The sequence below is a fragment of the Megalobrama amblycephala genome, linkage group LG4 (assembly GCF_018812025.1).
Source record: "Megalobrama amblycephala isolate DHTTF-2021 linkage group LG4, ASM1881202v1, whole genome shotgun sequence".
Lineage (NCBI taxonomy): Eukaryota > Metazoa > Chordata > Actinopteri > Cypriniformes > Xenocyprididae > Megalobrama > Megalobrama amblycephala.
This window is the reverse complement of record NC_063047.1, coordinates 10,812,003-10,825,493: the sequence shown is the minus strand read 5'-3', so window position 1 is coordinate 10,825,493 and position 13,491 is coordinate 10,812,003. Positions and strand designations below refer to the sequence as shown.

Below are 13,491 nucleotides of genomic sequence, written 5' to 3'. Positions count from 1 at the left end.
CTGGCCAGCAGGGGGCAGTATTTCGAACTGAATGTGCAGCGAATCTGCAGAGGCGTAAACCTCACTCGCTGGTTGAGCTGGTTTCTGTGAGAGGAGGGCTGAAGGAGATCATTTTGTGGTTAGCTGCGTGTTAATATTATGCGAAAGATGCTGACCATTATTTCTAACGTTCTGAGGGGCAGCGCCAGCAGGAACGTAAGTATTTTATGCCTTGAAACATAATGTTGCCGCTATGATTAGTTAAGGCAAATTCACGGCTGTTTTGACGGCTAACGAAGCGCAGTCATACCATGTTGACCTTGCAGGGTACACAAGGCCCGGCTGGCACCCTACTAGACACATATTGCTGTTAAATGCGTATGTTAGTGCTGTTTATTTAACGTAAAATGGAGTAGCATTGTTTTAATTATATATGTAAATATAGTAAGATATCACAGTTTTTTCATAGTGATTGAGCTTGGCTAGCTGGCTAGCTGCACAGGGATGGTAACGTCTAAAATGGTTTGTCAACAAGCTGTCATTCTACTACTAATAAAAGACTATAACAAATGAGATTTGAAATGCGAATATAAATTTTGCTGTTCATAAAAATGGTTAAGTAGTCTATTGCTGTTATAAAAGTTCATTAAAGGTGACCTCAGTGAGAGTGACAGTCTTTCATCAACTAAAGTGACAGTCTTTCATCATCTGGGCAGTGGCAGAAGTCCAGATGGTTGAGGTAGTTCTGATGTTTTACGCAACATTTACTGGAAAGAAACACTGTAGTCTTTTTCTAATAGTTTAATGTCACTCATTCCTTGTCATTTAGGTTAGGCCACAGAGTGTCAAAAATTATTATATGTAAAAATATATAAATTATCAAGATTCCAGTGTATATGAGGGCAAAATTTTTCCTAACCATATTAAAACAAAGTGTAACCAGTTTACTTGTATACTTTAAATTATATTGTAATTGATCTTAATTTTAAAGGATTAGTTTACCCAAAAATGAAATTTCTGTCATTAAGTACTCATCGTCATGTCGTCCCAATGATGTTGACGCAGGAGCCGGCCAATAATGAGTCGGCGTTCGGACGTGAACACGGAAGGCTGCACTGCGTTCACTGCGTCAGCTGCATATGACAACAGTTCAAATTTTCCAATAAAGTCGTTATTCATTTGTTTTTGTGCACAAAAAGTATTCTCTTTGCTTCCTAACATTAAGGTTGAACCACTGTAGTCACGTTGACTATTTTAACAATGTCTGGACCTCAAAAGGTGCAATGATGTTGCTGCCTATGTGTGGTTCAGAAACCCTTGGATTTCATCAAAAATATCTAATTTTGTGTTCCAAAGTTGAACGAAGGTCTTAAAGGTTTTGGACAACATGAGGATGAGTAATGATTGACAGAAATTTCATTTTTGGGTGAACTAACTCTTTAATCTACTTTTATATTTTTTTTATACAATTGGTCGTTTTTTAGATTATACACCTCTATTCTCTATTGCCATAGTAGAGTTTGAAATGTAGATGATGTTTCATGTTTTGTAGTTTCTTGGAGATTTTTCATTTTCAAAGCTGATTTAATAAAAAAAAAATCCCAAATATGCTACACATTCATACTTTGAGATGACAAACCATGTTTAATCCCATAACTACATTGTCCTAAACATGTAATAAACCATCAGGTTCATTCATAGCAGGGGTATTTTTGGTGCTTCTTTTTTGCCCTGAGCCCTGATTAATTTCTCTTCCTGGATGGTTCAAAGAGAGTCCTTTCCTGTAACTGTGACCTTAAGTCTAATAATAAACGATTTGTTGACACAATGAAATGAATGTCATTGTTTTGTAGACACAATGAAAATAATGGAAATTTGCAGACCAAGTCAGGCATCTTTCTTTTCCTTATAATAATTCACCTCTCATCTTCTGTCTCTTTCTCTCTCAATCAACATCTTTCTCTATACTAATTCTCTCTCTCTCTCTCTCTCTCTCTTTCTACCTCTCTTTCTCTTAATATCTCTTCATTACTGTTCCGTGGGCTGCCTTTATAGGGAGCCGAACTGGTATCAGAGGTAAGAGATAGTAGTTTTAGGAATGGGCTTAATGACACAACGTCCAGCTGCTCTTTTTTTCCGTTTTTTTTCTATTCTTCGTTGTAAACATTAAGATCTTTTTTTATGTGTGTGTCTGAAATTATTCCATTACAAAGGCGTATTATTTTCTTAGATCATCTTTTCTTCCTCACTTATGATTTTGAGATCACCTTCTCTTCCTCACTGAGATTTCAATCACTTGTTTGCTTCTGGCGTATTAAGTACGCTTTCGCTACATGCTTTGTACTTATTGCTCATATATTGTGGCTGTTTTAGTTTGCCGTGTTGTGGGTTTGAGTGGAATAATTCTGCTCCATTTACCCAATCCAGTTACTTACAGCTCAAATCTTACCTTTGCATCACACACACACACACACACACATACACACGTTAAAAGCACTCCCATGGAATGGAAAGTACCCATTTTTCCTCTGCTGGTTTTAGATTTTTTTTTTACAACAAAGGAGACATCAGTTGAAACTTGTTTCAGATATATTATGGCTTTCTGGTATTTGTCCATGTGACCAATTAATTAACCAAAGTGACTGTCAGTTCCAACAGCTGAAGTAGTGTATAAGACAGCTTTGTCAATGGATACTAATTGTTTTTAGTTAATTCTGAGTAAATATGTTCAATTCATATCAGTGTACATCTCATTACTGATGACTAAATTGTATATGCAGGTATCAGCAGCATTATATTGATTTTTGGGCACCTTGTTTTCTCGATATTAGTGTCAACATTGGCCTTTGTGACCATTTAAATGTGATCTGGCCAGTAGCAAACAACTGATTACCAGTTGGTTATTGCTTGTGAGTAGGTTAGTGTAGATTAGCTTAGATGGTTTAGTGCAGTAAAATCTTCTTTGTGGTTTCTAGACACCTCTCATCTTGCTTCTTGGTCTTTAAGCATTCCCTTTTTATGGCCATCTGAGTCTGACCCTCTGGAGTGACCTGTGCCCTTCTTTTTACAGTCCTCCACTCTCCGGGCCGTTCTGCAGCTCCTGGCGGTCCAGGGCGAATATGCTAATTTGACCGCTCCACATGATCCTGACCCCCCTTCACTCTTAAAAGATCCACAACCCTGCAGCCCTTCAGTTTCTCCCCCATTAACACAGATACCTCTAAACACTTCTGTAGAATACAAAGCTTTAGGACACACCATCAGTGACCAGTCTTCAGGAGACACTGGATCATGTGATAGACTAATGGCAGATGTCTTACCCACAGAGGCTATAGCTCAGAAAGAATGTTATGCAAATCCGGTGATGACCAGTGATTCATCCACCTCAGAAGAATTAATCTTGGGTCTGTCTGTTACAGAAAGTAAATCAGAAAGGGAAACACCTATTATTTCAATTATAGATGTTCCTCCATCACCTGCCCTATTTACAGCTCAGTTGCCTATTAACCCAGTCCCTCATCCAGCACAGTTAACCCCTGCAGTAGCTAACAGCAGTTCCGACGTAACCAGCTCAGACCCCCCCGTGCCCACTTGTCCCCCACCAGCCGGGAGCCTGGGCCCTGATAATTCCTTCCCAGAGATCACCCACAGCCTGGCTGAAGAGACTGCCTTACCAGAGCCACAGCTTGCTGTGAGTACTGGCAGCTCTTATATTAAAATTATATACTGTCTCTTTCATACACAGCTTAACCCTCCTTATGGAGTGTTGCATGCCCCTTCCCTTTTACCCAGAGCACTTATACTTAGGAGGTTTCCTCCAATTCTCACTGCTTTGGCCGACGTCTCTTCAATCACTAAACAGATTTTTCTTCTACGAACTTTGTTTTTTGTCCCGGTTAGTTACCTGAAGCAAAATAACTGTTTTGTACTCAGCAGGGTTATTAAAGTTAAAAACGTTTTATTATAACTTTTTTGTGAGTCGCCACCTGTCGGTTGCGTCATACCCGAGTTGCCCTTGGTTTCCGATTTAATTTTGTAGAAACCATGGAAACACCAAAGACGCTTTAATATATTGCATGTTTTAATAGACAAGTGAGCAACTGTTTTGATATATTTATAGACAGAAAACGAATTATTGTTATATAGCTCAACACGTTTTAGTCTTATTGTTTAAAATAAATCTAATTTTCTTGATTTTTTTTTTTTTTTTTTGCGAGTACCATGCTTTACCATGCCTCAGAGAAAAACACTATTTTGTCAAATAGCTAACATGGCATAATCAGATGCAGCTTTATTTTTAGTAACAGTAATACAGCATTTTCTCTATCTTACGTTACGTTTTAAAATTAATTGCATGGCATTTATCAACATAAGCCATCCAGCATTTATTAAAATAATATTCTAAAATCGATCTAGCTTACTGCAGTGTGCAACAAGTGTCTCACAGCAGCCGCCGAGCTAACGCACAGGTAACGTTATAACATAATTTTCAACACACTGAAATGTATCTAATATGATAAACAGAGCTGCGTTACCTCATACTCATGACCGGAAAAGCGGAAGTGGCGCCGGCGACTGTGTCATAATAAAAGTTCCGCTTCGTGTGTTGCGTAATCGCTCCAGCGGCCTCGTTCAGCTCCCACAACACTCGGTCCTGCTCTGCTTCATACTAGAGTAACGTTAATAATCGCATCCATGAACATGATTTCTTAGGTCTATCCTGATTATTTTCCACCGGCTGTGAGGTGAAGAATGCGTGTCCCAAGATTCCGCACTCAAACTTGGCGTCATCAAGCTACGCTTTTGTTTTGAATAGGCCTCTAGCAGAGAGAAAATGTTACATATTGCAGCTTTAACTGAAATTGAAATAAATTTTTATTTCAGGTAGCAAGCATTTCTCATTTTCATTTAGTTTAACTTGATTAAAACAAAAATTAAGAAAAACTGTATCGCAATTAGTAAAAAAAAAACACAAGATAACTAAAACTTTAAAAATTAAAATGGAAAATATAAAAATAAAAGCTAATTCAAACTATTAATAAAAACTATTATAGTATCTCAATGATACTGTAATAACACTTGTGTTCCGCAATCCGCATGTTGGTCCCGCATCTAACTGTGGATGAATTCCTCTTGATGTGTCAGTTTATTACATCCAAACCTGTAATCAAAGAGATGTGCAAAGTCAGTGCAGATGATGTGTCTAAGCCTGTTTGTTGATTTATTGGTATTAGAATGTAGGTCTGTTGATATGGTTGTTGAGTAAAATTACACTGGTGATTATGGTCGGATTATTGCGGATATATTTCATTGTCTCTGGGTTTGCTTCCTGCTTCAGACAGAGTGCTTTTAACCAGGGTTGTTAACATTTCAGTTCCTGTCAGAATTGTGTGTGTGTGTTTGTTTGTGTGTTTCCATGCGACTGCTATTTTTTGTTTTCATGTTCTCTGTTTCTCATAGAGGTTATATATTAATTTGTTTTCTATTATTTTTTTGTATTATTTTTCTATTATGTTTCATAGGGTGCAAGAGTGGTGGTATCTGCCAGGACCTATGCTGACTTTACCCCTCAGGCCACCTTTGATATTAAGGTGAGTTTTATTAGATTTGCAATTTGTTATGTAATAGGCCTACATAGTTTGGACATTTTTTAAAATGCAATGAAATCAAGAATCTGTGATTTGTTAATTCTGTTTAACATTTATTTAACTGACAGAAGTACATAGAAAAGCTTTCCAGTGTTTTTTACTGACCTACTTAATTGTATTTTGCAACACTCTCCAAAAAACTTGGGACAGAGGCATGTTTTGCAAGTTGAACTTTTGCCCAATCCTCACCTGATACAAGACAGCGGCTCAACAGTCTGATCATCATTGTCTGATTCTCTTTTTAATGAGGGGCCATACATTTTCAATAAGAGACGGACCTGGGGCCTCATGTATAATACTTTATGTAGATTTCATCCTAAAAGTGTGCATACGCACAGAAGCTATATTTTGTGTACGCCTGAACCTACGCAAAATTCCCTTTATAAAACCCAGTCAGCGGAAGATTGTGCGTACATGCATCTCCACCCCATCTCATCCCCGAAATAACCATATATGGAGCTTACAACGCCTAGTTTACTATGCATAATGTCATCTGCATCATTTCCGCGCATATTCCCATCTACGTGATACCATGTTTAACAGTACAAGACATTAGGAAAATATGTAATATATTATTACTACAAAAATATATTATTGTCCACAAAAATATCAAGCAGCATAACCATTTATAACATTGATAATAATAAGAAATTTTTCTTAAGCACCAAATCAGCATATTAGAATGATTCCTGAAGGATCATGTGACACTGAAGACTGGAGTAATGACCCTAAACTTATCAACGGTACTGTACTGTGCATTTTACTGTATCGTAATTCATTTGAAAGCATAAAAATGCACTTGTTTTGATAGAAATGTGACTTGCACAAGCTGGAGGAGGGCCCACCACTGCAGGCTGTGCTTACAAGAGAGGAGGGGCTTCAGTACTACCGCACAATGCAGACAATGAGACGCATGGAGCTCAAAGCTGATCAGCTCTACAAGCAGAAGATTATCAGGGGCTTTTGTCACCTTTATGATGGACAGGTGACACATAAAATGCAAACACGCAGACATCTTTGCTAGCAGAAGACTAGTGCAAAATTGTCAAGTTAAATATGTGTTTTTATTTAAGTGGTTGGAAAAGTAATTTGTAATTGGTTCAAATGTTGACAGTAAAGACAGAAACTCTTATAAGCGCATTGTGTCCTAACAGGAAGCGTGTGCAGTGGGTATTGAAGGAGGTATTAATCTATCAGATCATCTTATCACAGCCTACCGTGCCCACGGGTACACTTTCACTAGAGGCGGCACCGTTCGTGAGATCATGGCTGAGCTCACTGGTGAGAACAACAAAATGGATTAATATAGTTTAACATTTCAGAGGCTTCTAAATTAGTTTTTTCAGAAGCCTTTTTCTTTTCTTTTCTTTTCTTTTTTTAATAATTTTTTTTTATTGTATTTTTTTTTTTTAATCTTTTTTAATCTCTACCATTTATCACTTATTTTTGTCTTTTTTTCTTTAGTACTATATTTGTTTGTATATCTATCTGTCCCTCTTCTTTGTGTCTCTGTTTCTCCATCAGGTCGTCGAGGAGGTATTGCCAAAGGAAAGGGAGGGTCTATGCACATGTACACTAAACATTTTTATGGAGGAAATGGAATTGTGGGAGCTCAGGTATTTGAAATTAGTCCTTTTTGAAAAGTGCTGATGTGAAGAGTTTACCAAATCAGCATTGATTTGAGTAGCTGCGTTTACATGGACCGAAATAATCTGTTTGTAATCAGACTACTAGCACAGTCAGAATGAAAATGTCACATATAATGTGCTGTTGTTGTTGTTGTTGAATGAAATTATAAAATTGTCCTTCCACTCATCGTTTGTGAAGTGCTGCAGGACAATGTCTCACCAGTCCTTGTTTCGGACTTTCATCCACAGACACCTTGGGTGCAGGAAGAGGCATTTTTACTGCTTGATAAATATAAGCAGCAGGATAATAACAACTTTTAATTTAAGTGAACTTAAAACAAGCTTCACATAAACCCATTATAATGTCGTATTTACCTGTGGCCTTCCTATCTGTCTAACAGGTAGGAAATATACAGAAATTGAATAAAGTTATCAAACACTTTACAGTCTTCACTGAATAAATTATAAATTAAATATAGATTAATCCTTATTAAAAGTACAATTTTCTTTGTTACCTTTGTTCTTTGATTAACATTAATGACATCACAGCAACTGGTTTATTAGGCTGCTTCACCGCTGCCGAACATGACGCAGATCTGACGCAGATCTCATTTTCTCAATTCTTTAAGTTCATTTAAGACGTTATTTAACTTTAAGCTATTTAAGTCCATGGGATATAAGGAAAACGGGATTTTTGGCATAATTCTATGTTGTTGTTTGTTCAGGCGTGAAAGAGAACTGTGAATGAACTGCATATGTTAATGCGTCAATTTTGATAGGACTATTTTTAACCAAGTAGATCCAAATTTAGTCATAAAGTTTTATTTTTGAATAACTAAACCTGACTCTTGCCATTAACATTAAGTCATAGAAGCTAGCTAGAAAAAGAAAAAGTTTCATTGAGGTACTATTATAGTTATTAATATTTTGAGTCAGGTTTTTTTATATATATATATTTTCTGTTTGCACTGTAGTTTTAGTTATAGTTTTTGTAGTTTTTTTTAAATATATCTAATATAGTTTTTATTATTTTTAATTTTAGTTTAGTTAAAATAAGACCTGTTACCTTGGCAACTTGTTTAAGTTTTTTTTATATATATTTGTATATATGTTTATTTCAATGAATGAAAATGTTGTTGTTTTTTTTAATGGTTTTTGAGTTTTAGTTAACTGTAATAACCCTGATTTATATTTCATGCATTTGTATCCTAGGTGCCTCTTGGGGCAGGTGTAGCGTTGGCCTGCAAATACCAGGGCAAGAATGAGCTGTGTGTCTGTCTCTATGGTGATGGTGCTGCAAATCAGGTAAGTCACTTCCATGCAGGTCCAAACAAACATGTGTTTACCCATTGCAAGTCCAATAAACTGATTTAGCTACTAACTAACATTTCAACACAGATCTGAGCCGTTCTTGTACCACTTTACCTTACCTTATAACCATCTGAACAACTTTTGCATTATTAAGGGTCCATGGCTGTGGTTGTACAGGAAGGTTTCATGTACTCTTTTGCACTTTTTTTGTTTCTGCAGGGTCAGATCTTTGAGACGTATAATATGGCATCTCTGTGGAAGCTTCCCTGCATTTTCATTTGCGAGAATAACAAATACGGCATGGGTACGTCTGTGGAGAGGGCGGCTGCTAGCACCGATTACTACAAGAGAGGGGATTTCATCCCTGGTTTGAGGGTACGATGCAGGAAAGACACCATCATGCTTTAACTTGTGTCACGACGCACATAGTGCACTGAAATTACTCTTCATGTTAGAATATCTCCTTACCTGTTCTCTGGTTTTGTAGGTGGATGGCATGGATGTCCTTTGTGTGAGGGAGGCCACCAAATTTGCTGCTGACCACTGCAGATCGGGAAAGGTGAGTTCTGGTTAGAGTGATGTGAAATTGTAGGGATGGAAAAAAAAAATGATTATTAGCTTTGTTAGGAAATATGATTTTTGATGATGTGTTTTATGCACAATAATTATATGGATAAAGTGACAACTTTTTGATAAATATTATCATGGGATATTAACAGTTATGTTGCAAAAAATAAAATGCCTGAAATGTATAATCATAGGGTCCAATTCTGATGGAGCTGCAGACCTATCGTTACCATGGACACAGTATGAGTGACCCAGGAGTCAGGTAATAGCTTATATTATCTCAGCCAAAGCTCAATGATATTGCTTTGAGCAACCAGTGGTCTTCATGGATTATATTTAGACAGGAGAGTTTGTAGATTCAAGAGGTCATCATCAACTACACATGTGCCATAACATTTTAGTAATTGAAATGCATTTGTTTTTGTTTCTAAAAGGTTTAATGTTTAAACTGGGTTACATGATCTACTGATGAAAAGTTTGGGGATGGTACGAATTTTAAATGTTTTTAAATTAAGTCTCTTAATAATCCATAAGGTTGTATTTATTCAATCAAAAATACAGTAATATTTTTTTATAATTTAAATATTAAATTTTATAATTTAATATTAAAATAAATTTTTAATTTTAAATGGTTGGTTCACCCAAAAATGAAAATTCTGTCATTAATTACTCATCCTCAGGTAGTTCCAAACCTGTTTGACTTTCGTTCATTTTTGGAACACAATTAAAGATCTTTTTAATGAAATCTGAGAGCTTTCTGTCCCTCCTTTGACAGCCTACGCAACTTTCACATTCAAGACCTAGAAAGGTAGTAAAGACATCATTAAAGTAATCCAAGTGACTCCAGTGGTTTAACCTCAAGTTTATGAAGCGATGTAAGTGCTTTGTGCAAAAAAAACATAATTTACCAATTTATTTACAAAATATTAATCTCCAACATGTATTCATGAAACATTGTATGCTCGTGTCAACACAACACGCATGTGTTGTGGTGCTCACGTGAACGTGCACTGAAAATTAATATTTTGTACATGTGGTATTTTTAAATACCACGTAAAGCACTCGCGTCGCTTTATTAAACTGAGATTAAACCAGTGGAGTTTACTTTAATGATGTCTTTACTGTCTTTCTGGGGCTTAAAAGTGGTAGTAGGCTGTAAATGGAGGGACAGAAAGCTCTCAGATTTCAAAGGATTTTCGATTGTGTTCCAAAGACGACATGAGGGTGAGTAATTAATGACAGAACTGCGTTGTTCACTAAAAAGCAGTCAAGATGAGTTTAAAGGCTCTGAACAGGCAATGTGAACAATACATTTAATATTTCAAGCTAACCCTTTAATATATTTTAAAATGTAATTTATTACTGTGATGGCAAATCAGCCATTACTCCAGTCTTCAGTGTTGCATTGATCCTCCAGAAATCATGCTGATTTGGTGCCCAGGAAACATTTCTTATTATCAGTGTTGAAAAAAGTTGTACTGCTTAATATTTTTGTGAAACATTTTTTCAGGATTAGAAAGTTCAAAAGAACAGCATCTATTTGAAATTTGTTTTTTAACTTTACTGTCAGTGTTGATCAATTTTATTTGTCCTTGCTAATTAAAAGTATAAAAAAAAAACTTTCCAACCCCAAACTTTTGAATGGTACTGTAACTTGCACAGCTTTACCTAGTATCATCGTACCTCAGTAAAACTGCTCTTGATCATCTACCTACTAATGCTTTTTTCTATTAGTGCTCATATGTGACAGCCTTTGCTCTCCTTGTCTTCTGTCTCCAGTTACCGAACACGCGAGGAGATCCAGGAGGTGCGCAGTAAGAGCGACCCCATCTCACTGCTGAAGGATCGGATGCTGAGCAACAACATGGCCAGTGTGGAAGAGCTTAAGGTGAGAATGCTGGAGTTCACCAGAGACACCCTGAAGTAGGACACAATCATTGAGATGGTCACAGTTGCACTTGAGAATGAATTTTCTGAATCAGTCCCATTGGTGTATAAAATGAGAATTACTCAGTTATACTTGAGAATTGTTAGCATGGACATTTCTGCAGTTTTTAAACACTGACACTTTTTGCAGGAAATTGATGTTGAGGTAAGGAAGGAGATTGAGGATGCTGCTCAGTTTGCCACCACAGACCCTGAGCCTCCACTGGACGATCTTTGCAACCACATCTTCTACAATGATCCTCCTTTGGAAGTGCGTGGCACCAACCCCTGGACCAAACTCAAGTCTGTCAGCTAAATCGCCTTCCTTTCATCCAAAGTCCCCTCCTCCTCCTACCAGTTGACCCTCTCCTGATGAAGCGCACAGCAAAATATTGTCACCTCCAGTGTGGCTATAGGTTTCATAGACAGTTGTTGGGAAACTCAGCCAAATCTCTCAGCCACATTGAGACAAGTTGCCTCATTTTACATTTTATCATTTCCTTGTTTTCTTCTTGTCTCCATCACTTACAATACTGACCTTCACTTTAAATTTTAAAAGGTTTCAGTATTAAACAAAAATGTTATATTGTTCATCGCACATAGCATCTCAGAAATAGCATGTAATATGTGAATAAACTGCGGTATTTGGCTTGTAATTATTGGTACTTTCCAAATGTCTCCAGTACAACTGTTGCTTATACCCAATGTGCACGCAGTGGCGGGACACTTACCTAGTGTCCGTGCATCACAAAGACCTCCCATCGTTGCTCTGTGCAGTCATTACAGACATACACACACATACACACTTTATATATCTGCAGAACATGTTTTAGCCGAGGTGTCAGTGAAATGCAACATTCTTGCAGTCCTAACTTGACAAACTATTTAAAGGGAAAAGGGAATGTATTAACATTGATAAAATGTAAAAATCTGTTAGAAGGCCATACTACAAAAATATTTGTATATAAATTTGTTCAAGAGGTGTTAAATGGGACGTTTCCTTTCTTTCATATTGGTTTGAAAGTGTTTAAACAAAAAAATGTGGCTTTAAAATAGGAAAAGATTATTAGATTCTTACCTTTCCTTTTACTCTTTTGAACTTTTATTTAAAACGGGTTTTGTTTTCACGTATTTATTATGAAAAAATTGCTTTTGTTACAAACAGCGTTACTGGGGGTATAACTTCAAATTTGGTGATTCCAGTTTAATAATGGTTGTTTTAATAGAACGTTAATTTAAAATCACCCAGAGTCTGGAAAGTAATAATTGTTGCAATAGATGTTAGGATGCTGTTAAGATATTGAAGGAGGCATCAGGGTCACAGGTTAAACCATTATGATGTGTTGGGATGAGGATGAGGAGTCTAAAACATCTGGCAAGGAATCCAATGTGGTTTTTATACCATACAGCTACAAATAAATATTTCAAATACTATTTTTGTGTGATTAAATGCCTTTATGCTGTTCTACCAGATACAGTTAAACGAAAACAGATACAGACTTTAACCTCTCTGTATCATATTTGATACATGAATTTCTAATTTTTAACTTGTCAGCATGGTCAAACATTGCTGAAAAACCTGTTGCACAAAATCTACTACATGCCTTCTGCTCTCTGGTTGATACTTTTTTAGTAAGTAAAAGGCCTTTTAGTATAATTTTAAAAATGTCCACCTTTAGGACATGGTAAACTGTCTTTTTGCCATAAAATCTTTATTGATTTTTACATTAAAGTTAACATAAGAATAACTTTTATACTGTTAGTAATATTTCATGATGAAATTTGTCTCTCAGTCATTATTGTATTAATTATATGTTTTGCCACCCACAATTAAAACTTTTGATCATAAAACCGAGCAGTTAAATATATTACTTAGACATTATTGGGAGATATAGAGTAACAATTGATATTTATATGCATTTTATATAAGTAGTATGCTGTACTGTTTTAAAAATCTCATTGATTTACACTACAAGCTATCAGAAATTCTTATCAGAATGTTAATCACAATTTAATATTATAAATTATATTTATAAATTTCATATAAAAAAAAATATATATATATATATATATATATATATATATATATATATATATATATATATATAAACAGTTTAAACTTTTATTTATTTACTAAAATTGGACCTCACCCAGCCATTAGTACTCAAGGGACCATGTCAAATAATAACGTGAGCTCTTTAATTTGTAGGATGAAGGTTCTTTTACATTTTATCCCGTGCTATGCATGATCGCCACACTAAAAATAGCTATTTGGAGAAATGGGTCACAAATAAACTGGGTCTCATCAAAAAAGAGAGTGAAAATAAAGCACAATCCTCAAATCAGCTTTATTCTAAGCCCTCTGGTACAGCCGGATGAGTGTTTATCAGCTGTGGTGTTGTGATTCCCCTCCCTCTGCAGTGTTTTTGATT

General features: G+C 36.0%; 1 protein-coding gene across 3 annotated transcripts; it reads left to right on the top strand.

Annotated features, from left to right (window-relative positions):
• Positions 1–38: 38 nt before the first annotated feature.
• On the top strand, positions 39–12,493 carry pdha1a (pyruvate dehydrogenase E1 subunit alpha 1a). Of its 3 annotated transcripts, none has more exons than XM_048187438.1 (12): positions 47–195; positions 3,050–3,670; positions 5,502–5,570; positions 6,439–6,612; positions 6,782–6,908; positions 7,152–7,243; positions 8,468–8,560; positions 8,786–8,941; positions 9,054–9,125; positions 9,328–9,395; positions 10,913–11,021; positions 11,211–12,493. In XM_048187438.1, exons 1-12 carry the CDS (start codon positions 139–141, stop codon positions 11,373–11,375), a joined length of 1,803 nt encoding a protein of 600 aa, XP_048043395.1. In that variant the 5' UTR covers positions 47–138; the 3' UTR covers positions 11,376–12,493. The 3 variants fall into 3 exon arrangements, with proteins under 3 accessions (XP_048043397.1, XP_048043395.1, XP_048043396.1); XM_048187439.1 differs by lacking the exon at positions 3,050–3,670 and adding an exon at positions 2,035–2,055 and having other exon boundaries at positions 54–195; XM_048187440.1 differs by lacking the exon at positions 3,050–3,670 and having other exon boundaries at positions 39–195.
• The last annotated feature ends 998 nt before the right edge of the window (positions 12,494–13,491 follow it).